The 16294-nt window shown below is 44.2% G+C and overlaps 1 protein-coding gene across 2 annotated transcripts in view; it reads right to left on the bottom strand.

Annotated features, from left to right (window-relative positions):
* The window catches only part of GRXCR1 (glutaredoxin and cysteine rich domain containing 1), a 125260-nt gene extending 109694 nt beyond the window's left edge, over positions 1 to 15566 (bottom strand). Inside the window, exon 1 of one of the 2 annotated variants that reach the window (XM_030192626.1) lies at positions 15162 to 15566. In XM_030192626.1, coding sequence (XP_030048486.1) covers positions 15162 to 15566 — 405 coding nt within the window. The remainder of the gene's footprint in view (positions 1 to 15161) is intronic. The other variant, XM_030192625.1, reaches the window with a different exon arrangement.
* Between the last annotated feature and the right edge of the window lie 728 nt (positions 15567 to 16294).

The raw sequence follows: 16294 nt of genomic DNA, 5'->3' as shown, positions 1-16294 counted from the left end.
AGGAAATAGGAAGTTGCATCAGAGGAGGGCGGGACAGTGAGGGAAGGCCCAATGAGATGATCGGATCCGCTTCTTTTACATGCACACGAGGTGCTGCGCTCGCTATTCGCGTCGGCAATTTATTTTTAAAGGGCTGGTGCGGGGGAGGGGCTGCCAGGAAGAAGAGCAGCGGGAGCGGCGGCACCCCCCTTCTGAGACACTCGGGGCGGACCGCCCCCACCGCCCCGCCCTTGCTGGTCGGCAGCGCTTTCACTGACGCTGCTGCGACCCAGGTAAAATATTTAAAGGCCTTTGCGGCGTGGGGCGAGGGTAAGCACCGCGGCGGCGCCCTCCAGAGGTGGGCGCCCCCCTGCGGCGCTTACCTCGCTTACCGCATCAGCACGGCCCTGAGGCCACGGCAGAGGAAAGACTCTGGGGCTGGTATGAGTAGCATTGTGTGAAACACTGCTGGTGCTCAGGAAGGGACAACTGCACATACAAGTAGACCGGGGCAGAGTGGCCGGACGAAGAGAGAGAAGGGGGAATGCCAAACCAAAAGTTAGCCCAGGGCACTACTGTCCCTTGAGCTGGCCCTGACTGCATGCCATGTTAAAGAGCAGGAAATAATGGGCAGGTTATTCATGGAGAATGAGCATGGCGTGCACCATGCAGTTAGCGTATGATACCATGTGCTGTCACTTCTGTAATTAGCACGGGTCCACTTACCTTCATCTCAAGAAGAGAGGTTAAGTGCATCTGCTCTAATTGCGGCCGATATTCAGATCGCGGGAGTTAGACCGACTAACTCCCGTGGTCAGCGCTAAGCTCGGATATTCAATGCTGTTTCTGGTGACCGTCATTAAATATCTGTTTTACTTTTGATTGGTTTAAAGGTAACCGACTAAGCCAATATTCAGCGCTAGCTGGTTATCTTTAAACCGGTCAAAGATATCACACATTTTCACACGGCCAAATATGGCCACTAAACCAGCTTTAAAAATCGGTAGATAGTCGGTTATATTGGGTGATATAACTAGCTAGCTGCTAACTGGTTATATTCAGCAGGAGATAGCTGGTTATCCCCTACTGAATACTGCCAGATAGCTGGCTATGTACCATTTAACTAGCCAGGTAACATAGTAACATAGTAAATGACGGCAGAAAAAGACCTGCATGGTCCATCCAGTCTGCCCTACAAGATAAATTCATATGTGCTACTTTTTGTGTATACCTTACCTTGATTTGTACCTGTCCTTTTCAGGGCACAGACCGTGTAAGTCTGCCCAGCACTATCCCCGCTTCCCAACCACCGGCTCTGGCACAGACCGTATAAGTCTGCCCAGCACTATCCCCACCTCCTGCCACCGGCTCTGCCACCCAATCTCGGCTAAGCTCCTTAGGATTCATTCCTTCTGAACAGGATTCCTTTATGTTTATCCCACGCGTGTTTGAATTCTGTTACCGTTTTCATTTCCACCACCTCCCGCGGGAGGGCATTCCAAGCATCCACTACTCTCTCCGTGAAAAAATACTTCCTGACATTTTTCTTGAGTCTGCCCCCCTTCAATCTCATTTCATGTCCTCTCGTTCTACCGCCTTCGCACCTCCGGAAAAGGTTCGTTTGCGGATTAATACTTTTCAAATATTTGAACGTCTGTATCATATCACCCCTGTTTCTCCTTTCTTCCAGAGTATACATGTTCAGGTCAGGGGCGTAGCTATGGGTGGGCCTGGATGGGCCCAGGCCCACCCAGTTTCGTCTCAGGCCCTTCCTCACCTTCTCCCACCCCCGCCGTAGCGCTGCCTCCTCTCCTGCACTTCGCGGTGTCTGTCTCCCACCCTCACGGCAGCGCTTTCAATTTGCTATCAGCGCTGCCTGCCTGCCTGACAGCTGACAGACGCGACGCGACGTCCTCCTGCTCCGGGGCCTTCCCTCTACCGCGTTGATTCAACTTCCTGTTTACACAGGGTGGATTGCACGCGGCAGAGGGAAGGTCCCGGAGCAAGACGTCATCGCGCCGCGTCTGTCAGCTGTCAGGCAGGCAGCGCTGATAGAGCACTGCCGCGGCAGTGGGAGACGGAGACCATGAAGTGCAGGAGACGAGTCAGCGCCACGGTGGGAGAAGGTGAGTGGAGGCAGCATCGATAACTTTAAAGGTGCTGTGAGCTGCGTGTGTGTGTGTGTGTGTGTGTGTGGGGTGGGGTGGGGGGGGGTTGGGGTTGTAGTGCCCACCCATCCAACCCGCTGGCCCACCCAAAAATTGTCTTCTGCCTACGCCACTGGTTCAGGTCATCAAGTCTCTGCTCATACGTCTTGTAACGCAAATCCCTTACCATTCTCGTAGCTTTTCTTTGCACCGCTTCAATTCTTTTTACATCCTTCGCAAGGTACGGCCTCCAAAACTGAACACAATACTCCAGGTGGGGCCTCACCAATGACTTATACAGGGGCATCAACACCTCCTTTCTTCTGCTGGTCACACCTCTCTCTATACAGCCTAACAACCTTCTAGCTATGGCCACCGCCTTGTCACACTGTTTCGTTGCCTTCAGATCCTCAGATACTATCACCCCAAGATCCCTCTCCCCGTCCGTACCTATCAGATTCTCCCCGCCTAACACATACATCTCCCGAGGATTTCTATTCCCTAAGTGCATCACTTTGCATTTCTTCGCATTGAATTTTAATTGCCAAGCCTTAGACCATTCTTCTAGCTTCTTCAGATCCTTTTTCATGTTTTCCACTCCCTCCCGGGTGTCCACTCTGTTACAGATCTTAGTATCATCCGCAAATAGGCAATGTCACTCACACATATATTGAACAGAATCGGTCCCAGCACCGATCCTTGAGGCACACCACTACTCACCTTTCCCTCCTCCGAGCAAATTCCATTCACCACCACCCTCTAGCTTCTGTCCATCAACCAGTTCCTAATCCAGTTCACCACTTCGGGTCCTATCTTCAGCCCATCCAGTTTATTTAAGAGCCTCCTGTGGGGAACCGTGTCAAAAGCTTTGCTGAAATCTAAGTAGATTACGTCCATAGCTCGTCCCTGATTCAATTCTCCTATCACCCAATCAAAGAACTTAATGAGATTCGTTTGGCACGATTTCCCTTTGGTAAAACCATCCCATTCCTAGCTGGTTGAATGGTTTTGGATATCAGGGGATAGTGAAGAATTTTTCTGTACTGTAACTGAAAAGAATATGCTGTGCAGAAATGACATTTCGAAAATACAGTTCATTTGTCTATTTACTCTCTAGTACACAACTCTAATACACAAATTTAATGAGCTATATACAAGATTAAGCTGTTGAATTTCATCTCTAATTTTTCTTTAAGGTACATATAATGCAATGTAAATTTCCAAAATCTTATAAAATGTAGCAGAAGAAATACAATTATAGTTTTAATTGGCAAACTCAATGTGTTCCATCAAAAAGAAAATGCACAGGGGCACAAGTAAATTCAAGTAACTTTGCCAGAATGTGCAGTCTTTTAGAATTCTAAACTTTTGATGGGAGCTGGTTACTTGAGGACAGGTTTTCTTGTTAACAATGAACCCCTCACTGTGAAATCACACATCATTATTATCATTTTCACAGTCAATTGTAATCTCTTCAAAGCATAAAATAAAATGAAATGTGACTACTTAAGAATACTATGAGAGTATAATCACAAGGAGCCCTTTCACTAAAGGCACTAAGGGCAAGATGCACTATTATTATTATTAGCATTTGTATAGCGCTACCAGACGCACACAGCGCTGAACACCTGATACAAAGAGACAGGCCCTGCTCAAAATAGCTTACAATCTAAATAATACAGACAGACAAGACAGTTATGGGTGAGGGAAGTAATGGGTGAGAAGGGCAATTGTGGCTAGGAGCCAAAAGCAGCAGTGAAAAGGTGGGTTTTCAGCATAGATTTGAAAACAGGTAGAAATGGAGCTAAACGTATAGGTCCAGGAAGTCTATTCCAGGCATAAGGTACCACGAGAGAAGAGGAGCGAAGCCTGGAGTTAGCAGTGGAGGAGAAGGAGGACGACAAGAGAGATTTGTCCAGTGAGCGGAGTTCACGGGGAGGAATGTAAAGACTCGTTAAAGCCCTTTCCTTGATTCCCTTAGCGAATCGGTAAGGAACGGGCATGTATCAAGGAGGAATGCAAATGAGCTGCTCGTTGTAGCTCACTTGCATTCTCTATTCCGTCATTAAACAGTCGGCCAGTTGGCCGGTCGAGCATGCGCAGAGCAGCCAAGCGTTATGCTGGCTGCTCTACGCATGCCAAATACGCCTCCCTGTGCCGCCCGAAGACGCTGCACTGCTCACCCCCTCCGATGCGGCTCGACAGTGTAGTTGATGACGCCCATCCAAAAAAAAACATCCATTTTGGCCGTCATTCCCCCCTGCAATAATAAAAACGTCTTTTTTGGCAGTGCTTCACTCAGCTGAGAGACCTGGAAGTCTCTGAGCCAATCACAGAGCATTTAGCTCTGCTGAACGCGTTGTGATTGGCTCAGGGATTTCCAGGTCTCAGCTGAGTGAAGCACTGCCAAAAAAGACGTTTTTATTATTGCGGGGGGGAGTGATGAGCAGGGAAACCTCTTCTTCAGGGTTCAGCAGGAGGGTTAAAGACTGCGGGGCGGGGGAATGACTTGTTTTTGAAGCGGAGCATTTTTTTGTTCCCCGATTTTTTTTTTGTTACTTTGGGCCAAGTTTTATCCCGCGCAGCCCCAACGAGAGGTACAGACCTCTTGTTAGATTTTCCAGCGTTAAGGCAATCGGAAAAGGTTAGTGCATCTCATTACAATAGGGTTTCTACACAATTTGCTCATCTGCATTCTGTTTTCGTTAGCTGCTACCGTCATCGGAAAAAATGTCTTTAGTGCATGCCAGGGTTTACTACTTGCTCGTTAAGGGCTCGATAAGTTAGTGCATCTGGCCCTAAGAAATGGGCAGTGTGTTTTTAACATGGAACTTTCCCTTGCATTAAGCCCATTCTTAGCAAGTCCTTAAAATAGGGCATTTTCCTTTTTTATTTTTTCAGGTCCTGCACTAATTTTTCCATTTGTGTGGGGCATGCAAAAAATTAACGTTGCCTGTTAGTGTGCGATAATGTGCACTCACTAGCTGATTAACACTTCTGTGCCCATTCTCCGCCCAAGAAACACCATCTCTAAAAAAAAAAAAGTATTTTTGAAAAATATTTAACATACGTCAGTACATGCAAACAAGGAAAATACCACAAAATATTTTATTGCATTTTGCGATAGCTCATTTTTCATACACTAACCCCCTGATTCTATAAAAGTTGCTAAAGTTTGCATGCACACATTTAGGTGCGTCCCTGATTTATATATGCAATGTAATAGAATAACAAGCCAATTAGTGCCAATAATTGACTTTTTAATGAGCAGTTATTGGAACTAATTAGATTTCATTGGGACTAACACATGTAAATGTAATTGCGGGATCCCTAACCGTGGACATTCAGCAGCACTTAACCGGACAGTGCCGCTAAATATCCCCTGAGATTTTGTAGGGCCCTTTCCTCTACATAAAACATGTCAATATATATATGTGTGGTAGTTGATACTTATTCTAGATTTGTACTGGCATACCCTTGTAGAAGAGCAACACAGCAGGCTATTTTAAAGACTTTGGAGTACATAACTTTGTATTATGGAATGCCAGTAGAAATTCAGTCAGATAAAGTTTCTCATTTTACAGGAAACCAAGGGGCGCTTTAACAAAGCCGTGGCAAAAAGTGGCCTGCAGCAATGCGAGCGCATTTTTTGGGCATGCTAGGCCAGTTTTTACCGCATCCTGGAAAAAGGGACTTTTTTAAGGCATCAGAAAACTGGTGTGCGGCAAAATAAAAACCAGCGTGCATCCATTTTTGACCTGAGACCTTACCGCCATCTATTGACTTAGTGGTAAGGTCTTACCCACTACCTGGGCAGTAGGCATGAGCGCATCCCGCGGTAGCGCCTCTTCAACCTGTCATAAGAACACAGTTTAGTAAAAGGAAACCCGCAGTTTGGAAACTACTATGTAACATGCAACAATGATTCATTTCATTTGTCTTTATTTACACATGAAAATATGTAGCATAGAGAGCAATGTGCCATTTATTCATCTGTAATAAAGTAATATCAGCAGTATCCCCTCCTTCATTGTAAGTTTTATGTATACCCCAGAGGGGTCTACATGTATTCTTCTAGAATATTCAATTGCAACATAAAACTCCAATTTGTAATTGACTATTATGTAGGTACAGTAAGATATTTCCACCATTCAGCCAGTATTAATATCCTGCAGACAGTTAACCACAGAAACATTCGCAATCATGTAGGGACAATGTTTTAAGTGCTAGTACTACTACTACTACTATTTAGCATTTCTATAGCGCTACAAGGCATACGCAGCGCTGCACAAACATAGAAGAAAGACAGTCCCTGCTCAAAGAGCTTAAGTGCTAGCATGTTAGACTGTGGCATTATCACAATGATCGTGGGCTTTCGATTTGGCTGTGAACATATTTAATTTCAGACATGGGAAAATATCCAGGAATACAGCCCACTGCACAGTGACAATCGCTTTATTAAATTCATTTTTGAACATTTCTTGTAATGATAATATGACACAGAGACAAAGGGGTAAAGCATGTTTCCAGCATGAGAGAAATTAAGGATAGCTTGGTGAAATATATAGCAGTGAAATGTTTGATATATATAGCAGTGCCACAGTTTAACTCTTGAATTTCTGAAAGTATTTCTACCATCAAGCCCCTCCCCCCCCCCCCCCCCCCCCCCCCCCCCCCCCCATTTTTAACTTTTTTAAAGACTGAAGTGAAATCCAAGGATATACTTAGTGGTGTGCTGGTAAATGTTTAACAACAGGTTCGCTCTCCAAAAAAAGCAGTATATATGTATGTGACTTTATTATACATTTTTTGGTACAAGGTACAGTGTAGCAATCAATTTACAAATAATATTAAAACATGCAATATTCTTTACTGTAAATTCCATATAGCCATGCAACCTTTTGAAACTCACCCCTGTGTGAGCAAATCTGTCTGAATAGTATTCTGATATAAAATTATTTTACAGTGTGCCTGGTAGTGAAGAGATTTATGTTGCTATATAAACTGAAGTGCAAGTGTCAACATTTGCACTTAAGTTTATATAGCAACATAAATCTATCCACTACCAGGCACTCTGTGAAACCTGGAAAAATAACTCAACATAGATGTAGCAAACTGAATTAGCACTAATTCTAGCATTAATTACTGTGATTCTAACAACATGAACCCTACTTAAGAATAGACCGATACAACTACTACTGGTAAAACAGAATAAGTGGGCTGCTACAGAGTTCTACACAGAAGCTACATGCAAAGAGAAAACCACACCTCTGTCACACACAACACAAACCCTCACCAAATACAGAACAAGAGGTCACAAATTAGAAATGTAAGTATGAAGACAAAAATTGAACTGGGAACCCCATGAAGTCAAACTAGACAGGTACCACAACACAGGAGAAACTAAAACTGAAATACATTTCCTCCCGTACTGAACAAAATACAAATACATCAATGGTGCACATTTCCCAAAGCTAACATATTCCAGTTAATAAATTCAAAATAAAACACTTTTTCTACCTTTGTTGTCTGAGCATTTTTGGGTCCTTTTACCAAGCTGTGGCGAGGGCCATTTTTCCCATGCGCCAAGGCCCTTTTTACCGCAGCGGGTAAAAAGACCCCAGGCACACATGGCTATGCGGTAAGAGAACTCTTACTGAATGGCCATGCAACAGGAAGCCCTTACCGCCATTGAGGTGACGATAAGGGCTCCCATGCTAACCTGGCGGTAATCGAGTATATGCGGCAATGCCTGATTACTGCCAGATTAACGCCATGCAAGCCATTTCAGTGGGTTTTCTTTTTCCCCCAGAAATGGTGCGCGTTTGGGGTGGGACTACCACCAGCAGCCGAGTTGGGCTGGCTGTAGTCCCAGAAGTGCAAGCAGTAAGCCCACGTTGGGCTTACCGCCGATCTGTAAAAGGACCCCTTTATTTTTCCAAACATGTTGGTCCCAATTTCTCTTCTGCTTTCCTATCTGTCCTCTGTTCTCTTTTCAGTGTGTGCTATTCACTTGTCCTTTCTCCACTTTCCTTCTACAATTTCCTCACTACATTCCTCTCTTGACATATTTCCTCTCTCTCTCTACATAATTTCTCTCTGCCTATATTTCAATTACTGATCAACTTTCCAACACCTCCTTTCACCCCCTAGCTCTCCTGTCTCACTCCTTCCCTGGCCTCCCTGTTACCCTTCCTGTTCTCACCATCCTCTTCTTACTCATCTCATTGAAAGCCACCATGTTTTCTCACATAAGGTTCCTCCATTCTGCCCAGTATCTTGCCTCTCTCTTCCTTCTTACATCACTGTAGTCCAGCCTCTCCTTTCTTTTCCTCCACCCACACATGTAGTTCAGCACATCTCTCTTTCCTCTCTCCCTATGGTCCAGCAGCTCCATGCCCCTTATTTCTCTCCTTCCCTGCAGCTCCCTGTCATCCTTCTTCCTCATCTCTTCCCCTGAAAAAACTTCAGTTTCAATATTCTTCAAGGCAGTGGCTCCAAGGGGAGAGCAGCTGCAGGAAACCCAGCATATCAGCAGGAGAGGTGGCCACACAAACTCCCCCCCCCCCAATTAGTCTAGCATATCCCCCTCTCCCCAGCCCCTCCCCCCTTTTTTCCTGGTTCCTTCGCCTGTGGTCTGGCATATTTCCTGCCCCAGTGCACTTCACAAGTCCAACATCTCTCCTGTCCCCCTCATCTGCCAATGCAACACCTCTCCCCCAGACCCCTCCCCAGTCACGCCAAATACATAACCTGTTCCTCAGACCCCTCTAATTCCATTAACTCTCTCTAAGCCCCCCTCCCTAATGAGTCCATTACTTCTCCCTCAGCCTCCTCCCCATGATTTCACCACCTCTCCCTCAGCACCATCAGGCTTCCAGCACCTATCCCTCAGTTCCCCACCCAAGTTCAGTACCTCTCCCTCAGCATCCACCTCCTCCTTTACAAGTCCAGTCCCCCTCCCTTATCCTTCCTCAAGTCCTTATTTGAATGGTGCCAGCACACAAACATCTGGGGGGCTTTATCTCCTCCCCTAGAGCTAACAGCACCATCATCTCCCTCCCTCCATCCACCCGCCCGTGCGTCCAGCATACTTCTCTCAGTTTCCCACATCATATCCTCCCTCAGGACCATTCCCCTCACTGACCATCCTTCAAACATCACTACTTGTCTAACCCAGAACCTTTTCTTTGCTGTGTGTCCTGCTCTGCTGATGCAACTTCCTGCTTATGCATGGGTGGGATCTGGCAGAGAAAAGGCTCCAGGTTGGCCAGGCAGCAGGTTACCACTATCACTGCTTGAAGAGTAGTGATGTTTGACAGACAGCGGTGAAAGGGATGGACCTGAGGGAGGATATGAGGTGGGAAACTGAGGGAGGTATGCTGGACTCGTGGACGGGCGGAGGAGAAGGGAGAGATGATGATGCTGTTAGCTCTAGGGGAGAAGAAAAAAAACTGATGTTTGCATGCTGGCTCCATTCAACAACCGGCTCGCAAAATTCTGAAAAATGTAACAACCGGCTCCAGCACACCACTGGATATACCTAGGCAGAAATGTTCACAGCCACAGCTTTGCTATCCTATAAAGCTGCTAAACTGTTCTACTAAAAAGAGTGATCACCCATGCCTCAAAATTCTCCTAGCACAGAAAATAAATACTGCAGTGAAATTTTCCTCCTTCAACTATGCGGATCACTCAAGAGCTGCCATATTTTTGGATCAATCCTGTGGCTCAGACACAGTGCTATTTGTCCTGTCTGTCTTGAATAGATTGTAAGCTCTGTTAAACAGGGACTGTCTCATATGTGTTTAGTGTACAGCATTGTATAAGTCTAGTAGCACTATAGAAATGATAAGTAGTAGAGGAAGTGTTTTGGTGCCTAGGCCAGGACTCCACATCCTAGGCTTGCTTGATTTAGAGGGGCATAATTGAACAAAAACGTCTATCTCCATGGGCGTTTATCTCCGAGAACGGGTCCGTGAAGGGGCGGACCGAACCGTATTTTCGAAAAAAATAGACGTCCATGTTTTATTCAACAATGTGTGAGCTGGGCGTTTTTGTTTTTCAGCGATAATGGAAAATGAAAGCGCCCAGCTCAAAAACGAATAAATCCAAGGCATTTGTTCGTGGGAGGGGCCAGGATTCGTAGTGCACTGGTCCCCCTCACATGCCAGGACACCAACCGGGCACCCTAGGGGGCACTTTTCCAAAAACAAAAAAAAGGTAAAAGAGCTCCCAGGTGCATAGCACCCTTCCCTTGTGTGTTGAGCCCCCCAAATCCCCCTCAAAACCTACTGCCCACAAGTCTACACCATTACTATAGCCCTTAGGGGTGAAGGGGGGCACCTACATGTGGGTACAGTGGGTTTGGGGGGGGTTGGATGACTAATAAGCATTAAGCAGCACAATTGTAACAGGTAGGGGGGATGGGCCTGGGTCCACCTGCCTGAAGTCCACTGCACCCCCTAACAACTGCTCCAGTGACCTGCATACTGCTGTCAGGGAGCTGGGTATGACATTTGAGGGTGAAAATAAAAAGTTGTGAAACTTCATTTTTTGTGGTGGGAGGGGGTTAGTGACCACTGGGGGAGTCAGGGGAGGTCATCCCCGATTCCCTCCAGTGGTCATCTGGTCATTTAGGGCACTTTTTGGGGCCTAATTCATGAAAAAACAGGGTCCAGGAAAAGTGTCCTAAATTCTAGCTAAAAACGCATACTTTTTTCCCATTATCGGTGAAATGTGCCCATCTCTGTTCGGCAGATAACCATGCCCCAGTTCCGCCTTCGCCACACCTCTGACACGCCCCCATCAACTTTGTCCGCATCCGCGACGGAGTGCAGTTGAAAACGTCCAAAATCGGCTTTCGATTATACCGCTTTATTCGTTTTTGTGAGATAAACGTCCATCTCCCGATTTAGGTCGGAACTTGGGCGTTTTTCTCGTTCTATTATAAGCAGGTTAGGGATCCAGTAGTGTACACAGCCCTGTGGGAGTCCAAATCATTGTACCACATTAATACCTTGAAGCAGGGCCGCTGAGAAAACAAAGCTGAGCCTGGGGCAAACAATCTTCAGGGTCCCACTATCGCCCCCACCACCACCACCGCTGCTGCTTTCCCCCTGGCACCACCGCTGCTCCCATCACCACCACCACCACCACCACCACTTCTTCCCCCTCCTGCAGCAGCAAATGAGAGAGAGAGTGCTTTGCCGGCTACAGGTCCTTCTTCCTGCCGTGTCCCATCTCCTGTGAAGTAACTTCCTGTTTCTGCATAGAAAGGATGCGACAGGAAGAAGGACCTGTGGCCGGCAGAGCAGTCTCTTTTGATCGCTGGCATCAGGCGTTCCTTGGAGGCTGGGCCCAGGGAATCTTCCCTCCCCCTCCCTCACCCTTGGTGGCCCTGTCTAGAAGATGGATTTAGGAGCCACAATTTCAGAGTTCCAGGAGGAACCAAGGCACCTGACCCCAGGCAGAGAACTGTCACTGCAATGGCTGGGTTAAGTGAATATAGAACAGATATAACAAAAGAGGAAAAATTCTAGGGCAGTTGGAAATAAAGACTCATTGCACCAGATCCCAGTCATGGTTCTGAAAGACCAAAGGAGCAGGAAGAAACTGCCAAGCCAAAAAAGATTTTCCATTTTTTAACAACATCCTTGGGAAACAAAACACAGATGAAAAGGTTTTATTTTATCAATAGGATATACTCTATGGGCTAGATTCTATATATGGTGCCCAAAAAAGCACTATTCTATAAGCCACGCTTAAAGTTAGGTGCTGTTTATATAATAGCGCTTATGCCCGGGAATCATACCTAACTTTAGGCATGGCCATTTGCATCAACAACATGCATAAATTTTAGGAATGCCCCCATTATGATCATGACACTCACATTTCCACACACCCTTTTTCAGATCATATGTAAATTTATATGTGTACATGCTAATTAAATCTAATTAGTGCCAATAATTGCTTGTTGAAAAGCCAATTATTGACACTAATTAGCTCATTATTTAATTAAATTGCACATAGAAATTGGCCACATGCCCAAATTTTGTGCGCAATGTTTGGTGACTTTTATAGAATTAGGGGGTATGCCACTATGATCCTTTCCTCTAGGAGACAGTCTGCCATTACTATGAATCATGATTTAATTTAATTGATTGATTTAAATCAAAAAAGGGTACCTTCAAAAGCTAATCAAAAAAATATTGTTAGTCCAATAAAAAAGGTATCATATTTTCTTTTCTATGTTTTTATTTATTTCTATTTATTACCTTTAAAAGTGGACTAACACAGCTACCACAGCACTTACTCATTGATTGATTTGTAATCACCTTTCCCAGAAAGCAATGTACACCAAGAGCCTTCAAGTCTGGAACAGATCCTTTAATCAGTTGATGTACATCACTGACCCGACATGGGCCATGTTTCGGCATACAATGCCTGCATCAGGGGTCATATAACATAAAAATCCAAAAATAGATAGCCCCTCATAGGGATTCTAGTGATGATGCGTGACCTTTTAGTCAGTCAATCTTACAGCAACATACAGAATGTACTAGTCTTCAAAGTTATGCATGCAATTTATAGAATAGAGTCAGTTACCTGTGTAACTTAATTAGCTAATGAGCTGCTAGTTGGCTTTAACAACCAATTATTGGCACTAATCAGTGTTAATTAGCACTAATTGGCAATATTAAGCAGTTACACGCTTAACTGCCCCTAGTCAGAATTCTATAACTTGCGCAACTACAAGGGAAGAGTGGACCTGGGAAGGGCATGGATGGCTCAGGCGCATACCTAGCAGTTGCACATGCTGGTTATAGAACACTTAAACTAAAAATACCTTCACTCACTGGTAAATAAACCCAAATGTCCACAAAAATAACCAGGAAAAGAAGATATACCTAAAATATAGGAGTAATGACCTCAGATTAGGAATGCATCCATGAGGAAGTCATAATAATCAACCGCTAATAGGATCAAAATTAGCACTTCATTCATAGTGCAACCACATGTGTACTTTTTGTGTGTTCACTAAATTAATGTTTATATATATATATATATATATATATATATATATATATATATATATATATATATAAATCTGCAAAATCTCCAAATGTAGCCAGACCAGTGTTAAGACTCACAATCCAGTGTTCCGCAAAAACAGTATGCACAAAACACTTTAAAGCCATAGCGTGCTACTTAGCTTTTAAGTCTTGAAGTCACTCGCTGGTCCGCAAAAACGGACTGCAGAAGACTTCTGAAGCGTGCTGACATATGATAAATGAAAAGTAAGCTCCCCTGTATTAGTGCCCGACACCGCAGGTTTCAATCTTTCTTCAGGGACATGTGTTTGCACTATGTCCACCTGGAGTTTTTATAGAGGGGCCCTTTTACTAAGAAATGCTGAGAAATGGCCTGCACTGGTGTAGGAGCATCTTTTGGATGCGCACAGGTCCATTTTTCTGCGCACCTGCAAAAAAGGCTTTTGGGGGGGGCGAAAATGGACGTGCAGCAAAACTAAAACCAGTGTGCGTCCATTTTCGGCCTGAGACCTTACCACCACCCATTGACTTAGGGATAAGGTCTCACGCGTTAACCCGAATCATCAGCGTGCATGTACTGCTGATTACCGTCGAGTACGCGCCACATGGTAGAAAATCGTGTGTTTTGTACATGCGTCAAAATTGGAATTACCACCCAGGGCACGCAGTAGCCGGGCGGTAGTTCCAATTTGATGCGCATACATTGGATGAACGTAGGCGCCTTCTCCACAGTGTACTACACCAACCACTAGGGTACTCTGGGGACCTGTTTGCTGCTCTAATAGGACTGGCTATAACATCTGAGGCTGTCATAGATGCTCATATGTATTGTTTCTTTTACATCTATGGGAGGTTTTATGGGGGTCCTTTATTCCTCCAGTAGTCAACTGGTCATTTAGGGCACTTTTTTTGTAGTTTAGTCATTATTAAAACAGGTATAGCTCAAAACATCTTAGTTTTAGTTCTGAACATTTTTGTTGAGTTCCATTATGGCTGAAAAACATTCAGGTCTTAGGAACACCCAAATCCTACCCTTAACATGCCCCCAACATGCCCCCTTGAGATTTGGACACACTGGAGACAAACAGCATAGGAAAACACCTGGAAAATGGGTTTCAAAAATACCGATTTGGACGTTTTGGAGAGAAAAACGTCCAAATGCTGCTTTATGCCACTTTTTAGACATTTTTCTCTTATGAAAATGAGCCCCTAAGTGTGCCAGATATGCATAATTTACAGTATTCTGTAAGATATGTGTATAAGTGGGATTCTCACCTATGATTAGCCCATACTTCACTCCTGTTTATGACCCACTTGGAAATACATACTATGAGGTAGATTCAATAAATTCTCCACAAAGTTAGGCACCAGGATGATCCAAACTAATCTAGTATTTTGTAAAGGACGATCTGCATGGAATAGCTTAGCGTGCATGTTCCACCTAGGCGCAAGCATTTATGCTTGCCAAAGACTGGTGTAAATGGCCATTGCCAACTAATGGCAGTTAGACACAGAAATGCAGGTATTCTATAACACTGCAGCTAAATTCTAGAAATGCCCCTGAGCTGCCCATGTCCCTCCCGTGGCCGTGCCCCCTTTGGAGTTGCATGCTATGAAGTTTAGGCACGCATGTTATAGAAAAGGTCATAGGGCAGATCCATGCATAACTCCTAATTACTGCCAATTAAGTGCTTGTTAACATCAATTATTGATTATTTGCACCAATTAAGCCAATTATTTTGCATGTGCCCAAAATTTAGTGCTCAATTTTAAGTGACCTAGACGGAATCTGGGGATGTGTAAGTTAAGCGGAATTTTGCAGAATAACACTTAGATGCCATGTAAGCAATTCTATGCAAACTAGAATTCTAAACATTTACAAGCATAACTAATGCATAACTATGAGCACCTTGGCTATAGAACTGCCCAAAAAAGGTAAAAAGGTGAGTAGCAAACAAAAAATAAATACAATCTTTGTCACATTGCTTACCTGGAACACTTTTGCCAAATTGTCAAAAAGTGCTTGCCCAGCACTAACTTTGTGTTTGACTCCTCTGATTGTCCCATTCTTGCTCAGAATGTTGATTCTCCTTGAACCAAACCCCCTGTCTTTGGTCGCTCTTGCTAACACGAGCAGGTCGTCCGGCTCATTTTCGCTTTCATCATACTCCGATTCTAAGCCTCCATTCTGATGTCCTTCCACCTCGCTCTGTCTACTGTTTTGATCAGCCCCAGAGCTGCTGGTACCTTCTGAATCCAGTGAATCTCCAGCCTCTCCATCAGTATACACTTCCTTCAGCACTCTCCCACTGTGGGAGGAAGCAATTCGAAAGCGCACTTTCCTCTGCTGCTGTTCCCCCTCTGCCTTCATCTCTTGTTTAATCATTGTCCCATCCGTTAAGAAAAAAACACAGTGGCTTACATTGTTCTAGCTTAGGTTGCAACCTTATTCGCCAATTTATGACACTCTGTGCACTACCAGAGCTCTTTGTACAGATAGCAGCACCCATATGGAACTTATGCCAAAAGGAAGGAAGGGAAAGCTCTCAAGAACCTTCTGTGTACCGCAGTTCTACAATTAATAATGAATATGAGTGTACTATGGTTACCTTTAAGCTAAAACCTGCAAATTGATATCATGGATTAAATATTAAAGACCTATTGGGTGCTTTTATTGCAACCCAAGTGAAAGGAAAAGACACACACAAAGAGACAGAATAACTTAGCAAAAGGAACAGGGACCTAACTGTGTTACAACCAAAATCAAATTTGTGGTACTTTATATTAGCTAGTAGGGTGTGAGTCTTTTTATGTGGAATCTTTCTTAAGTGGTAAAAGATAATATTTATATAAATATATCATAATAATCACTCTCCAATTGTATAATGGAATCCTTTTGGAATAAATTGCTCATTATTTTGGCTGTATAATTTTTATTCTTTTGTTTTTTTAGTGTTGCCTTGTATTCTTTCTTATTTGTTTTCAGTTCATATTTTTGATGTTTTTAAGCTACCTTGAGCAAAGCTTTTACTAGGTGGATTATAAACTTTTATAAATAAATATTCTCACAATGCTAAATGATGGCACATAAGAATTCTGAAAAGTTGTAGGAAC

The sequence above is a fragment of the Microcaecilia unicolor genome, chromosome 2 (assembly GCF_901765095.1).
Source record: "Microcaecilia unicolor chromosome 2, aMicUni1.1, whole genome shotgun sequence".
NCBI classification, from domain to species: Eukaryota; Metazoa; Chordata; class Amphibia; order Gymnophiona; family Siphonopidae; genus Microcaecilia; species Microcaecilia unicolor.
The sequence above is the reverse complement of the archived record's forward strand: the minus strand, read 5'-3'. Positions and strand labels throughout refer to the sequence as shown.